This window comes from Schistocerca nitens, chromosome 3 (genome assembly GCF_023898315.1).
Source record: "Schistocerca nitens isolate TAMUIC-IGC-003100 chromosome 3, iqSchNite1.1, whole genome shotgun sequence".
Classification (NCBI taxonomy): domain Eukaryota; kingdom Metazoa; phylum Arthropoda; class Insecta; order Orthoptera; family Acrididae; genus Schistocerca; species Schistocerca nitens.
The window spans coordinates 75,968,413-75,985,241 of NC_064616.1; the positions used below are offsets into that span (position 1 = coordinate 75,968,413).

Below are 16,829 nucleotides of genomic sequence, written 5' to 3' on the forward strand. Positions count from 1 at the left end.
AGGGACTGAAATGTGATGACGAGAAAGTGGGCTAAAGGTCTCAATGCACGATGGACATAATGCACCATGTAAGGCGACCTTCCTGAATTTGCTCACTCTTCAGGAAAATTTTGAAAAATGGAGGTCAAACCCTACAGGGGACCATCACAAAGGCCAAAATGTGAGGCTCCTGTTAGTCGCCTTTTACGACAGGCAGGAATACCTCGGGCCTATTCTAAACCCCGGACCCACAGGGCGGGGAGGGGAGTTGCTTAAGGGTGACTGGTGCTATCTATATCGGATTAACATTATGACAAAACAAATCCAACAAGAAGAGAATCACTTTTATTGTTGTCAGAATCGTTTGAAAATACTGCTGCCTTAAACTTCTCTGCAGGTCTAATGACGTCCCTGTCACTAACTCCTGCTCTGTGCCATAAATATATTCACACTTCAGCTTCATCCTCACTAAGAATGATCTTAAAAATAAAAAATAAATAAAAAACCATAAACCTCAAAGTATTTCCGTGTCCTTCATTCTTAACAGGGTCATCTCTAAAAGGAGGAAGAACTTCAAGACAATAATAGTAACTATCTGAAATATGAATATAAAATTTAAATACTAATCAAGTAAACAATACATTACGGTAATCTTGCTCGATACACTGACTTGTGGTGTCAACACCTAAATAGAGAAGTGGTAAAAATACATTGAAGTGGATGGCATCTACAGGTAGGGGGGGGGGAAGGGGGGAAGGGGGGAAGGGGGGAAAAAAAAAAAGGGGGGGGGGGCAAAGACACTATCTCGAGATCCAGCCACAACAGATCATGTGCAAAATGTGAGTACACTTGGAAACTGTCCACAATGTGTTAAGAATGTGAATAATTGCAGAGCAAAATATGTCTGCTATATTTGTACAGTCTGCTTTTAACTTCAACATACTCAGTTTTTAATTTACTCTTAATGATTTTTGTTATTCTATAGTAAACAGTATTTTGCACATTAATAAGCATCAAATCAGATTTGAGTATGTCAGCTTGCTGTCACTTAAGTGTACTGGTTTTATTACTTACCAACCCGTGCCCCTGGTAAGCAAGAAAGAAAAACAAAACACTATCATCTGTCGCACCTCAAACCAACTAAATGAATTACACTACTATTTAACATCAAATGCACGTATCATTCAATAAAAAATATTTAATTTTTATTTTATAATACAGATCAAGCAATGGAGACATACCTTGGACCCCTGATTTATCTAAGAAATTGCTTAACTGGAAGGTACTGTTGCTTGAAGCCAAATACTGTGTGAAACGCTGAAAAGTACAGGACAGACAGTAAATGCAAATGTAATGATCTTAGTATTTAAGTTCTAATTTACAACATTTTACTGAACGCAACAGCAGCAATCTAGTTTCCAAAAACTACTTTCAACCTGCTTTCTGCCCATTTGGAGAAAAAATCTTACTAGTTCCACTGAACACCTCAAAAATTCTGTAACCTTCTGCAGGTACTTTTATACCAAAGCACTTTATAGAAATTTATACCAGAAATTATTTCTGCACTGGAACTATGTGCTGGAATAGTGCCATTAGTACCGATGGAATTATTTTCTATACCAGAGCAAAATGTTAGAAGTACAGTTCTTGTCAGTTTTGCTCAGTTAAGGCCAGTTAACATTTCTTGTTAGATATCTTTCACTAGCTTAACCCATGGTCTAGGGGTAGCGTCTTTCATTCATAATCAAAATGTCTTTGGTCCCAGGTTCGATCTCCGCCACTGCCTAAATTTTGATAAATAATCGGCATTGGCGGCCGAAGACTTCCGGCATAAGAAGTCAGCCTCATTCTGCCAACGGCCTTGTCAAAGATGGCGGAGGAGCAGATAGAGGTTCAGGGCACTCTTGTCCTAGGGGTGGGGAATTGCCCCTAAAGGTGCAAGAATCAGCAATGATCAACGACATGAGGATGCACAAGGCAATGGAAACCACTGCATTAAAGACACGTAACGTGTATCCACAGGACATGTGGCCTGTAATTGAAGAAGTGTCATGATGATCTCTCCATTGGCAAAAGATTCCGGACTGCCAAGTGGGAGGTTACCATGAGAAAAAGATTGAATAATCAACGAAAGGATAACGTTCTACGAATCGGGGCGTGGACTGTCAGAAGCTTAAACGTGGTAGGGAAACTACAAAATCCGAAAAGGGAAATGCAAAGGCTCAATCTAGATATAGTAGGGGTCAGTGAAGTGAAGTGGAAGGAAGACAAGGATTTCTGGTCAGATGAGTATCGGGTAATACCAACAGCAGCAGAAAATGGTATAACAGGTGTAGGATTCATTATGAATAGGAAGGTAGGGCACAGGGTGTGTTACTGTGAACAGTTCAGTGACCGGGTTGTTCTAATCAGAATCGACAACGATAGTTCAGGTATACATGCCAACGTCGCAAGCTGAAGATGAACAGATAGAGAAAGTGTATGAGGATATTGAAAGGGTAATGCAGTATGTAAAGGGGGACGAAAATCTAATAGTCATGGGCGACTGGAATGCAGTTGTAGGGGAAGGAGTAGAAGAAAAGGTTACAGGAGAATATGGGCTTGGGACGAGGAATGAAAGAGGAGAAAGACTAATTGTGTTCTGTAACAAGTTTCAGCTAGTAATAGCGAATACCCTGTTCAAGAATCACAAGAGGAGGTGGTATACTTGGAAAAGGCCGGGAGATACGGGAAGATTTCAATTAGATTACATCATGGTCAGACAGAGATTCCGAAATCAGATACTGGATTGTAAGGCGTACCCAGGAGCAGATATAGACTAAGATCACAATATAGTAGTGATGAAGAGTAGGCTGAAGTTCAAGACAGTCAGGAAGAATCAATACGCAAAGAAGTGGGATACGGAAGTACTAAGGAATGACGAGATACGTTTGAAGTTCTCTAACGCTATAGATACAGCAATTAGGAATAGCGCAGTAGGCAGTACAGTTGAAGAGGAATGGACATCTCTAAAAAGGGCCATCACAGAAGTTGGGAAGGAAAACATAGGTACAAAGACGGTAGCTGCAAAGAAACCATGGGTAACAAGAGTGGAGAGAAGTCTTCCGAAGTAAGAGTGATTTCAGGTGTGCCGCAGGGGAGTGTCATAGGACCGTTGCTATTCATAATATACATAAATGACCTTGTGGATGACATCGGAAGTTCACTGAGGCTTTTTGCAGATGATGCTGTGGTGTATCGAGAGATTGTAACAATGGAAAATTGTACTGAAATGCAGGAGGATCTGCAGCGAATAGACGCATGGTGCAGGGAATGGCAATTGAATCTCAATGTAGAAAAGTGTAATGTGCTGCGAATACATAGAAAGATAGTTCCCTTATCATTTAACTACAAAATAGCAGGTCAGCAACTGGAAGCAGTTAATTCCATAAATTATCTGGGAGTACACATTAAGAGTGATTTAAAATGGAATGATCATATAAAGTTGATCGTCGGTAAAGCAGATGCCAGACAGATTCATTGGAAGAATCCTAAGGAAATGCAATCCGAAAACAAAGGAAGTAGGTTACAGTACGCTTGTTCACCCACTGCTTGAATACTGCTCAACAGTGTGGGATCAGTACCAGATAGGATTGATAGAAGAGATAGAGAAGATCCAACGGAGGCCAGCACGCTCCGTTACAGGATCATTTAATAATCGCGAAAGCATTACGGAGATGATAGATAAACTCCAGTGGAAGACTCTGCAGGAGAGATGCTCAGCAGCTCGGTACGGGCTTTTGTTGAAGTTTCGGAACATACCTTCACCGAGGAGTCTAGCAATATATTGCTCCCTCCTATGTATATCTCGCGAAGAGACCATGAGGACAAAATCAGAGATTAGAGCCCACACAGAAGCATACCGACAATCCTCCTTTCCACAAACAATACGAGACTGGAATAGAAGAGAGAACCGACAGAGGTACTCAGGGTACCCTCCGCCACACGCCGTCAGGTGGCTTAAGGAGTATGGGTGTAGATGTAGAAATACTTCAGTTGATTGATGAAAGGAGGAAGTACAAACATGTTCGGGAAAATCAGGAATACAGAAATACAAGTTGCTGAGGAATGAAATAAATAGGAAGTGCAGGGAAGCAAAGATGAAATGGCTGCAGGAAAAATGTGAAGACATCGAAAAAGATGATTGTCGGAAGGACGGACTCAGCATACAGGAAAGTCAAAACAACCTTTGGTGACATTAAAAGCAACGGTGGTAACATTAAGAGTGCAACGGGAATTCCACTGTTAAATGCAGAGGAGAGTTTTTTTTTTTTTTTTTGTTTTAGGGCGCAAAACTGCTATGGTCATTAGCGCCCGGTCCGTGACTTAGGAAACAGTAAAAAACGAAAATGAAAACCAGCAGAAATGGGAACGTAACTCAAAAAATTGGAGAAACTAAATGCAGAAGGAAGGCTTAAGAATCCACTACAGAAAGGGGTTGGTTATCCCCAAAAAAAAGCTTCAAATGACTGACGTCATTTCACTGGCACTAAAACTAAAGAACGCGGTCGGCCGAGCGCGTGTCATCTGCTAAAATGGACGATATATCAAGCGACAGCTGTAGACGGGCGCGTAACAGTAAAATAAAGGCACTCAATTAAAAGGTGTCTTACTGTCCACAGCTGAGAGCAGTGGGGACAGAGTGGGGGAGGATTGCCACTTAAAAGATGTCTATGGCTAAAACGACATTGCCCTATCCGAAGTCTAGTTAAAATTACTTCCTCCCGAAGACGCGTTCGGGAGGAAGAGGTCCAAGCACAAGGAAGAGCTTTCACATCCCGCAATTTATTATGGGGAAGTGTTGACCAATGTGCGTGCCATAAAAGAACAACTCAATGACATAGAATGCTCCGTAGATCGGCGAAGGGAATCGAATAGCTGGCCGAAGAAGAGAGGCTGCAGCCTTGGCCGCTATATCTGCCGCCTCATTTCCACAGATACCAACGTGTCCTGGGAGCCAGAGGAATGCCACCGAGACGCCCCCCAGGTGGAGCAAGTGCAGACAGTCCTGAATCCGGTGGACCAGAGGGTGGACAGGGTAGAGAGCTTTGAGACTGAGGAGAGAGCTGAGAGAATCTGAACAGATAACATACTGTATCCGCTGATGGCAGCAGATGTATTGGACAGCCTGGAGAACAGCGTAAAGCTCCGCAGTATAAACCGAACACTGGTCGGGAAGCAGAAATTGATTTGGGGTGTCGCCAACAATATAAGCACTCCCTACACCTAACGATGTTTTCGAGCCATCAGTGTAAATAAATGTGGCTTCCTTCATTTGTGCACATACAGCAGCAAATGCCCGACGATAAACAAGTGAAGGGGGTATCATCCTTGGGAAATTGACAAATGTCACGGAGCAGGCAGATCCGGGGACGGAGCCAAGGCAGTGCTGTACCAAGTTGTCAAGAAGGTTTTAGGAAAGCAAAAGGAAAGAGAATGGAGCAGTTGACGGAAGCGGACTCCCGGTGGTAGTAGGGAGGAGGGGCGGCCTGCATACCCTACATCAAAGGAGGTGTCAAAAAAAATGTCATGGGCTGGATTAGCAGGCATGGAAGACAGATGCCTAGCATAACGACTCAGAAGGACTGCTCACCGATTGGACAGCGGAGGTTCAGCAGTCTCAGCATAAAGGCTTTCCACAGGGCTGGTGTAAAAAAGCTCCAGACACTAAACGTAATCCACGGTGGTGGACTGAGTCGAGACGACGAAGAATAGACGGCCGAGCAGACGAGTAAACTATGCTTCCGTAGTCTGATTTCGAGCTCACTAAGGCGCGATAGAGGCGGAGAAGGACCACTCTGTCCACTCCCCAGGAGGTACCATTCAGGACACGGAGGGTGTTGAGGGATCGCAGACAGCGAGCCGAAAGATAGGAAACGTGGGAGGACCAGCACAGTTTTCTGTCAAACATAAGACCCAAGAAATTAGCGACGTCCGAAAATGGAAGGTTGACAGGTCCTAGATGTAAGGAGGGTGGAAGAAACTCCTTACGTCACCAAAGATTAACACAAACGGTCTTACTGGGAGAAAAACGGAAGCCGGTTTCGATGCTCCAAGAGTGGAGGCGATCGAGACATCCTTGAAGACATCGTTCAAGAAGGCTGGTCTGTTGAGAGCTGTAGAAGATCGCAAAATCGTCCACGAAGAGGGAGCCCGGGACATCTGGAAGGAGACAATCCATAATTGGATTTATGGCAATGGCAAACAGTACAACACTTAGCACAGAGCCCTGGGATACCCCGTTTTGTTGGGAGAAAGTACGGAGAGAGTAGTATTCACCCGCACTCTAAATGTGCGCTCTGCCATAAATTCGCGAAGAAAAACGGGCAGCCGACCTATAAAGCCCCAAGAGAACAGTGTGCGGAGGATGCCTGTCCTCCAACAGGTATTGTATGCTCTCTCCAGATCAAAAAATATTGCTACTGTTTGGCGTTTCCCAAGAAAATTGTTCATGATGTAAGGGGAGAGAGAAACAAGATGGTCAACTGCAGAACGATTCTTTCAGCAACCGCATTGGGCAGGTGTTAGAAGACTGCGGGACTCCAGCCACTAAGCTAAACGGCAATTCACCATACGCTCCAAAACCTTACATCCAATACTCGTGAGAGAAATGGGGTGATAGCTAGAGGGGAGATTTTTGACCTTTCCAGGTTTCGGAACAGGAACGATGATAGCTTCCCGCCATCGCTTGGGAAAAGTACTGTCGGTCCAAATTTGATTATAAATGTGAAGGAGGTAACTCAGACTATGGGTTGATAACTGCAGCAACATTTGGATGTGGATACCATCCGGTCCCGGGGCGGAGGAGCGAGAAGAAGAGAGTGCATGTTGGAGTTCCCACATGGAGAAAACAGTATTATAGCTTTCGCGATTTTGAGAGAAGAAAGCAAGAGGTTGCACTTCCGCTACACGTTTCTTTGGGAGAAACGCTGGTGGGTAATTTGAAGAGCTTGAAATCCCAGCGAAGTGTTGACCCAATGAGTTAGAAATTGCGACGGGGTCCACTAACGTATCACGCGTGACAGTGAGCCCACAGACCGGGGACCGGGGAGAAACTAGGCGCACCTGATAACCGTCGAATCCGACTCCAAACTTCCGAAGAGGGAGTGAAGGTGTTAAATGAGCTAATAAAGTATTTCCAGCTTGCCTTCTTCCTATCGCAGATGACGCGACGGCATCGCACACTGAACTGCTTATAGCGGACACAGTTGGCCAAAGTAGGATGGTGGCGGGAAACGCGAAGAGCACGTCGCCGCTCACGTATTGCGTCACGGCATGCCTCGTTCCACCAAGGAACTGGGGGCGCCGGGGCAATTTGGAGGTGCGTGGTATTGAACGTTCCCCAGCTGTAAGAATAATGTCGGTAAGATGTGTGACCTCATCGTCGACGCTAGGAAAGTGACGGTCATCGAATGTCGCTAGAGACGAAAAACGTGTCCAATCGGCTTGGGCAAACTTCCAGCGTCGCGGGCGCATATATGGCAGTTGAGGCTGCAGTCTAAGGACACATGGAAAGTGGTCACTCGAGTGTGTATCATCAAGGGCGAACCATTCAAAGCGCCGAGCTAGCGGAACAGTACCGACCGGAAGGTCCAAATGAGAGAAATTTGTCGTGGAGGCAGACAAAAATTTAGGGACCCCAGTGTTGAGGCAAACTAGATCCACTTGGTGTTTTTTTTTTTTTTTTTTTTTTTTTGGTTTTAGGGCGCAAAACTGCTATGGTCATTAGCGCCCGGACGAGATCCACTTGGTGGAAGACGTCTAGCAATAGTGAGCCACGTGGACAAGGATGTGGAGATCCCCAAAGTGGGTGGTAGGCATTGAAGGCCCCAACCAGCAAATACGGGGGGTGGAAGCTGACCAAGAAGATGGAGGAGATCAGCTCGTGCCATTGGTGTGGACGATGGAATGTATACAGTACAAAGAAAAAAGTTATATCCAGAAAGGGAAAGACTGACAGCGACAGCTTGGAAGGAAGTGTTTAAGGGGATTAGGTGATAAGGGAGAGTATCATGGAGAGGAATCATGAGTCCTCCATGGGCTGGAGTGCCTTCAACAGAGGGGAGATCAAATCGGACGGACTGAAAATGGGGGAGAACAAAGCAGTCATGGGGGCGCAGCTTTGTTTCCTGAAGACAGAAGATGACCAGCGAGTAGGATCGTAAGAGGATCGACAATTCATCCAGATTGGCTCGAAGGCTGCGGATATTCCAGTGGATAATGGACATAGGGTGGACAGAAAGTGGAGGAATGTGACCAAAGTTGCCGTCAACTCAACGACTGCTCAGAGCTTGCGGCCGACAGCCTGGAGTGGCATTCAGCCAAAGACAGAAGATCCTGATCCATAGCTTGTTCAGGAGCAGCTCCTGCCACCAGTGATCGGCCAGTTGATCGGCCGCCAGCAGTGCGCCTCGGCGACACAGAAGATTGCCGAGGGCGATTTCCGCCAGGTGCTGCTGTAGATGAGAGACACCTTGGCGGAGGAGGACATGAACTGGGTTTCTTATTAGCCTTTTTGGAAGCATGATGTTTAGATGAAGGAGGAACCAATGGTTGTGAAGTTGGGATACGTAAAATATCTTCACGAGTATGCTCTTTTTTCGAAGTCTTGGTGTCTGACTTTTGGGCTCGAGATTTAGCAGAACCCGATGAAGGGTGAGCCACAGAGTGGGCAGGCGAAAGTGGTGAGGTTGAACGGGCGATCTTTGCACTGGCCAATCTGATGACCGTGGCACTAAAGGTGAGGTCGCAAGTCTGCGTGGCCGCCTCCTTTGTTGGCTGAAGAGAACCAAGGACAGTGCTGTATTTTCCTGTCTGAGGCACGGTGGGCTGTCGACTGGCGAATAATTTTCGAGCAGCAAAGGTCGACACCTTTTCCTTCACTCTGATTTCCTGGATGAGCTTTTCGTCTTTAAAAATGGGGCAATCTCGAGAGGAAGCAGCGTGGTCACCCATACAGTTGATGCAACTAGGGGATGGAGGTGGACAAGCACCCTCATGGGCATCCTTGCCACACGTAACACATTTGGCCGGATTCGAACAGGACTGGCTGGTGTGATTGAACCGCTGACACCGATAGCAACGCGTAGGGTTTGGGACATAAGGGCGAACGGAAATTCTCACAGCCTGCTTTGATTTTCGATGGGAGTTGAACTTTGTCAAATGTCAGGAAGACTGTGCGGGTTGGAATGATGTTCGTGTCAACCCTTTTCGTAACTATGAACAGCCGTTACGCCCTGGTCAGACAGGTAGTGCTGAATTTCTTCGTCAGACAATCCATCGAGGGAGCGTGTATAAACGACTCCACGCGAGGAATTTAAAGTGCGGTGCGCTTCAACCCGGACAGGGAAGGTGTGGAGCAGTGAAGTACGCAACAATTTTTGTGCCTGGAGGGCAGTGACTGTTTCTAACAACAAGGTGCCACTCCGTAATCTGGAACAAGACTTTACAGGACCTGCAACTGCGTCGACACCTTTCTGAATAATGAAAGGGTTGACAGTGGAGAAGTCGTGACCTTCGTCAGACCGAGAATCAACAAGGAACTGTGGCAACGATGGAAGAACTGTCTGTGGCTGAGACTCAGTGAACGCACGCTTGTGAGCAGACATACTGGAAGATGAGGAAACCATTGCAGAAGAATCCCCATGATTACCGGCGTCTCCGATGGCGCGCTCCTCCCTTGTGGGGGCCCCTCTCTGAGGGGACTCCCGCCTTAGGTGATTGTTCACACCTCAGGTCACACTTCCCGACAAACAGACTGAGGGACCAATCGGCACTTTCGGAAGGTATCAGCTCTGGTAATCACCCCTCCCTGGGCCTGGCCGTTACCAGGGGGTACGTACGTGTCCTACCTGTCTACCCGGGGCGGGGAATTACGCGTTACCCCGTCACTGGCTACGCACGAAAATGTGTGGGTCGGCCTTCGGACACGCACAGGGAGGAAGAAAGAGAAAGGGAAAAACAAAGAAAGGGAAAGGAAAGAAGAGAGATCTCAAATGCTGCAGCAGAGAAAAGGGTAAAGAGAAGAGGTAAGGAAAAGATAAGGACAAAGGAAGGACTAAGACATACAAGCAGAGAAGGCGAAGAATGCGTTACATTTACGAGCGTCCATCTCCGGACGTAGGCACAAACCATACTCCCAGAGGGGGAGAAAGGGAAGGAAAGAGCCAGAGGTGAGGGGAGGGGGGGGGGGGGGCGAAGATGGGGGATAGGGAAGGATGCGGAAAAGGAAGGTATGCAACCGGAAAGGAAGGGGGGCCACATTAGCTAGGGGTCCTGTGCTCGCTTCGCACGTATCCACAAAAGATTTGGGGACCCCCTGGGGGAGGGGGGGGAGGGGGGGCAGAGGAGAGAGCAGATAGGTGGAAAGAATACATTGGAAGCCTCTTTGAGGGTTAAGATTTGTCTGATGTGATAGAAGAAGAAACAGGAGTCGATTTAGAAGAGATAGGGGATCCAGTATTAGAATCTGAATTTATTAGAGCTTTGGAGGACTTACGGTCAAATAAGGCAGAAGGGATAGATAACATTCCATCAGAATTTCTAAAATCATTGGGGGAAGTGGCAACAAAACGACTATTCACGTTGGTGTGTAGAATATATGAGTCTGGCGACATACCGTCTGACTTTCGGAAAAGCATCATCCACACAATTCCGAAGACGGCCAGAGCTGACAAGTGCGAGAATTATCGCACAATCAGCTTAGCAGCTCATGCATCGAAGCTGCTTACAAGAATAATATACAGAAGAATGGGAAAGAAAATTGAGAATGCACTAGGTGAGTATCAGTTTGACTTTAGGAAAAGTAAAGGGACGAGAGAGCCAATTCTGACATTACGGCTAATAATGGAAGCAAGGCTAAAGAAAAATCGAGACACTTTCATAGGATTTGTCGACCTGGAAAAAGCGTTCGACAAAATAAAATGGTGCAAGCTGTTCGAGATTCTGAAAGAAAGTAGGGGTAAGCTATAGGGAGAGACGGGTCATATACAATATGTACAACAACAAAGAGGGAATAATAAGAGTGGACAATCAAGAACGAAGTGCTCGTATTAAGAAGGGTGTAAGACAAGGCTGTAGCCTTTCACCCCTACTCTTCAATCTGTACATCGAGTAAGCAATGATGGAAATAAAAGAAAGGTTCAGGAGTGGAATTAAAATACAAGGTGAAAGGATATCAATGATACGATTCGCTGATGACATTGCTATCCTGAGTGAAAGTGAAGAAGAATTAAATGATCTGCTGAACGGAATGAACAGTCGAATGAGTACAAAGTATGGTTTGAGAGTAAATCGGAGAAAGACGAAGGTAATGAGAAGTAGTAGAAATGAGAACAGCGAGAAACTTAACATCACGATTGATGGTCACGAAGTCAATGAAGTCAAGGAATTCTGCTACCTAGGCAGTAAAATAAGCAATGACGGACGGAGCAAGGAGGACATCAAAAGCAGACTTGCTATGGCAAGAAAGGCATCTCTGGCCAAGAGAAGTCTGCTAATATCAAATACCGGCCTTAATTTGAGGAAGAAATTTCTGAGGATGTACGTCTGGAGTACAGCATTGTATGGTAGTGAAACATGGACTGTGGGAAAACTGGAACAGAAGAGAATCTAAGCATTTGAGATGTGGTGCTATAGATGAATGTTGAAAATTAGGTGGACTGATAAGGTAAGGAATGAGGAGGTTCTATGCAGAATCTGAGAGGAAAAGAATATGTGGGAACACTGATAAGGAGAAGAGACAGGTTGATAGGACATCTGCTAAGACATGAGGGAATGACTTCCATGGTACTAGAGGGAGCTGTAGAGGGCAAAAATTGTAGAGGAAGACTGAGATTGGAATGTGTCAAGCAAATAATTGAGGACGTAGGTCGGAAGTGCTACTCTGAGATGAAGAGGTTAGCACAGGAAAGGAATTCGTGGCGGGCCGCATCAAACGAGTCAGTAGACTGATGGGGGGAGGGGGGAGAGAGAGAGAGAGAGAGAGAGAGAGAGAGAGAGAGAGAGAGAGAGAGAGAGAGAGATATGAACATAACTAGGAGGACATCTTCTCAAATTGATATTGTAATATCCAACAGCAAAATAGCTTGGCAAAAAACTAACAATCCTGTATGTTTTACAGTCTTTTCAACAAATGCATTAATCTTCCACTGAAATACAGATGAAGTTAAGTTTTACTGGTGTATCCCACTAACAGCGCATCACATCCTTCAGACTTTTCTTCACCTATTTATTACCCTTTCATACTTTGTCCTCCATATGCTAACAAGATTAATGGAAAAATAGTGACAAATTTAGTAATGTCTTAGTGATGCACAAAATTTGATTTTAAAAACAATCCCAAATTTCATATTACTGACCAATTCATTATAATTCTGTGATCAGAATATTCATACAACTCCATCTATTGGTCAGTACTCTTAATTTGTAGGCCTCAACTTATTTTCAGATATAGGGCTATTTACTGAAGTAGTGTACACACTTAAGTTATCTTCCAATTGCCATTTCTGTCTATAATCATCTGCAAAAACTTCTAATAGCTAAGAAGTTAATAAGCTGCACCACTGCATTTAGGAACTTACCTCATTACCATAGCACATCATATGATGTACTGTAATCAGAGCCTTGAACACAACAACCCAATTTGTATTCTGTGATCGTTCTATCAGCAGATTAGCTAGCTGTGGTATTGAGACATTTGGTTCATTTGTACAATGTATCAGATCTACAAAAGAAAAACAAGATTTAGAATATCATGCAAATTATTATTAACTAATAATGTTCATGTGAAGACTGATTCTACGTACAAAATCTTCAGAAATTTGAGTTAACACATACAATTTTGTAAACTCATTTAGATAACATAACTGAAGTCCATTTTTTTAGCAGTCAGTAGCATTTGTTAAAACATTCTATTTAACATGTTAAAATTAACATGTATGTACTAGAAAAATGAAATTAAGTCACTGTAGAAAGGGCAGTTACTGTGTGTATTGTGTATGTTTTATATTGGAAACAGTTGACACAGCTGTCTGATGAGGTGTAAAATTGTTCCACTGAGAGACAAGAGCATCACAGTACCGTAAGGGAAACTGGTGAGACTTTTCTGCATCTCATTTCTTAATACACCATTAATGATTACATAAAGTAGGTCCTTAAATGACAGTAAAAGTAGAGCAACGCATCACGAAAGGCAGAAATGGAGACTCTAAACATTAAGGAAACAATTTATTTCCATTGACATTCATGAAACTGTCAAATGTAAAACAATATAAAGTAACCGATTTACAACAACCAAAACAACGACTGGAGCATTCTAGAGTTAACAAAATAGGTTATAGAAATTAATGTATTCATTTCTATGTTCCGTAATTACTAAATAGTGACAGGACAGAAGACTGGGCGTTTAAAAAGCAAAAGTTGACTTGGCAACGATGACGAGATTTGAAATATCACTCTCAAAGGAATCTCATCAAAATTGGTATAATATGATATACAGAAACTACTGAAAACTTTAGTCTTAAGGCCAGATAGGAGTCTGAAATCTCCATCTCTCCAATGCAAGGCAGTGCCACAATTTATTGAAGGAAAGACACTTATACCAAAGCTGCTATAAAAATTATGTTAACACCTACAGTAAATGAGTCAGGCATAGTGTCATCCTATAAGGACGAATTCTTTGTGCATACAATATTGTTGTGCAGTAACATGCTGAATAAGAAAGCTATGAGATATGTCATGGCAAAAAGAACAGTCTACACCAATGACCTAAATACAAATAATTCACTTGGGCCCATCACTCCTTGATCTGAGTATTTTACTTATTCCATGCATTTACATTTGAGTATTTACCTTTATAAAATTTCAGTATTGTTTATAACTTGAAATAAAGAAAGTTTCAGGTTTGTCCTCTGAACTTATAAGTGTTCTTGGACTCCACAGTATATAGGCATACAAATCTAACAGATTTAAAAGGAGGACAACTGCTACAATACAGAAGTAGGTCTTCTGAAACAAAGATGTTGACCATGTGCAAAAATGCTGTTAATCAGTTATAGAATTTTTAGGCTCTATAACTAAGGATTAACATTATCAACATTAACTGGTAGGAAATGAAGATTTGAGTTTTTGACACAGTCAATTTTACTGCTTATGCTGACTAATCTCCAACTAAAATACCTCATTAAGTGACAATTTTAAGAATAAGTGGACTTAGAATATGTTTATAAGTATCTTATACATTTTATAGACCTTGTTTATTGAGAGAATTTCTTTGTGTATCAACATCATCATTGATGACACATTGCAAAATTGTCAGACTGTACGGAACTGATACATGAAGACGAAAATGGGAGTGTGATTGTTTAAACAATGGTGAAAAACCATGAACATAGGGACATTAGTAAAAAAATCAAAACAATTCCAAGTGATTTTGTCTGGTCCTCTTAAAAAAATTATATTTAAGTGTATATTACGAATCTACACACCTTCACATTTGTCACCAGTACTAGTGATTTCTTACAGCGACTAATGAACTAATTCCCCACTAGAACAGGAAGAAAATAGTGGTGCAACATTTCATTTTTGAACAGCTGATCGAACTCTGCTCTGATTAAAAATTCGGTAAACTAAGGTAGTCCATAAATGATATCTACATCCTTACAGGTTGGCATCTCAGAATCTTTAACTTCTGAAAAATAGTATAAAGAAAGATGTCTAATACTCTTCATTGTGTTCACTGCAATAATCTCATTTCCCCAAGTGATTTATTAACTTATTTTAAATAACGGGAAATTTCCATATAAAATGTCTCAGTTCATAACATACTAATCCCTAACCACTTTCTTTAGTCTGAACTACACGTTTTCCTGCACAAATTGTCAGTTGACAGTATCATAGTCCATGTACACACCCCTAAGATCATGTTTCTTTCACGTGTTCTTATCTCTGTTGCTTGGTGTTAAAATGTAAACAGCCTAAACTTATCAAAAAGCTGTCTGCTTCATGCAATTCCCTGAATAGATCTGTTTGTAAATTATGAGCTGGTGAGTGGTGGTAGGGAAAGCCCAAAAATCATCTTGTTAATGCTATATATTTACAAAGTTTTATTTAGTTCATTTCTTCGTCTTATGCCTTTCAATTCTGCCTGAAACATTATGCTTATTTGACGTATATTACATTGCACTTATTCCCAAGATTCAGATTCAAATGGCTCTGAGCACTATGGGCCTTTACACCCGTGATTCAGATTACTGTGTTTTACTATAATTCATCAGTAAGGGTCACTTCCCATGCTCTCGTACATGGGCATTCTGCAGATAAAGTCATAATTGTATTGCCCAACTTGCATTTTCATTGACTGCTTGCTTTTATTGTATTGTAGCCAGCATTATGAGAGATGGAGAAGCTGTCACAATGCAGAAATAATGTCCGGCACCAAATTCGATCAATTAAAATTACAGTGTGTGATCATATTAAAAACCTTTCAAGTTAGAATGTTGTGTTCACAAAACTTAATGAGACATCCTTCAGGTAGATAGTGAAGATAATTTTGAACTGCAGGATAGAACATAGAATGTGACCACTCAGGGATTACACCTTAGGACTGTTCCAACTGGCCAACTGCTCCCTACAGGGCAGTGAGAGGCTGAACAATCTACAACTGTGGAGCATCTGATCAGCATGTTGCTAATCCTCCAGTTCTTTCTGTTAGGATATTATTCAAGGAGCTTCTCATTTGGCCTCACAAAACAAAGGATCCTGGTCCCAATTTTTCTACCTCAATAAATCTGAGGAGATACTGGGAATTAATCCACAGCCTTCCACACTGACATTTCAGCTATGGAGGTGGTCAGGATATTCACAATGGATGGAATAGGAACCTAACTATATCTGCCACTGTCTCAACCTTGCCAACATTACATTAACATACTTTGATCATTTGCATTCATTCAATAGTTCACGTACAGCAACCAACTGGCAACTTATCTTCAACAGTACAAAATACCATACTCACGAATCGTGTAAAATGATTTGAGGAATAATCAACAGACAAGAGGGCAGATCAAACAGTGTGCAAAAAGGAGTAGGTATCTTAATCTCTCATGTCTAATGTGTCAGACTGAAATAATCCATAATTACTGCCAATCACTTTAAGAGAACTCAGGTACCAAAACAAGGGCTGACTTCACACTGAAGCCCGAAACGTATGCCCAAGGTACAATCACCTGCTAGGCTCTTCATGTTTAACAAATTCCTGTTACGAAAAAGCTCCAAACAGCATGTTTCTCAGCATCATCAGTGTGATTACCATTTCTAATTGTTAAAGAGGGACAGAAACATAACCATGTAACAAACTGAAGAGGTAGCAACAGATGTGTTATGGTTAGCATCCTTCTGTAGAAGGTAGTTTCCGTCCCAAAGGTTGCTCTGAAATTTACTCCCCACAATGCATTACAAAAACCTACCCATAAGGTGTCTTCCCAATTGAACTTTTCTATAACAAATTTATGAAATATTTTCAGTTCGTTATGTAAGAAGTTTGCTTTCAAATGCATATAGGAGATGTAAACTGTGATTTTGCTACTTAAGATATTTAAATGGATTTCACACCAACACTAAGAATGTACATGAAGCAGATTTAATCATGGAAAGGTAAATTCTTAATGTAAGATCTATTTTGCTATTATTCATTTTCTATACAATTAGACCACAAAGGTGAAAACACAAAGCCTCAACTGAAGTTGAGTTTCACATGCAAGACTACAAAATTATTTTTGAAATTCTGATCTGTGAATATTGTGTGTTAAGAT

The 16,829-nt window shown here is 42.6% G+C and overlaps 1 protein-coding gene across 8 annotated transcripts in view; it reads right to left on the reverse strand.

Moving 5' to 3' along the window:
- LOC126248035 (phosphatidylinositol-binding clathrin assembly protein LAP) overlaps positions 1–16,829 on the reverse strand; it is a 176,812-nt gene that overhangs the window by 76,678 nt on the left and 83,305 nt on the right. For all 8 annotated transcript variants that reach the window (XM_049948656.1, XM_049948655.1, XM_049948654.1 and 5 more), the window contains exons 2-3: positions 12,600–12,742; positions 1,221–1,296 (exon numbers count right to left, since the gene is read on the reverse strand). In XM_049948656.1, coding sequence (XP_049804613.1) covers positions 1,221–1,296; positions 12,600–12,742 — 219 coding nt within the window. The remainder of the gene's footprint in view (positions 1–1,220; positions 1,297–12,599; positions 12,743–16,829) is intronic.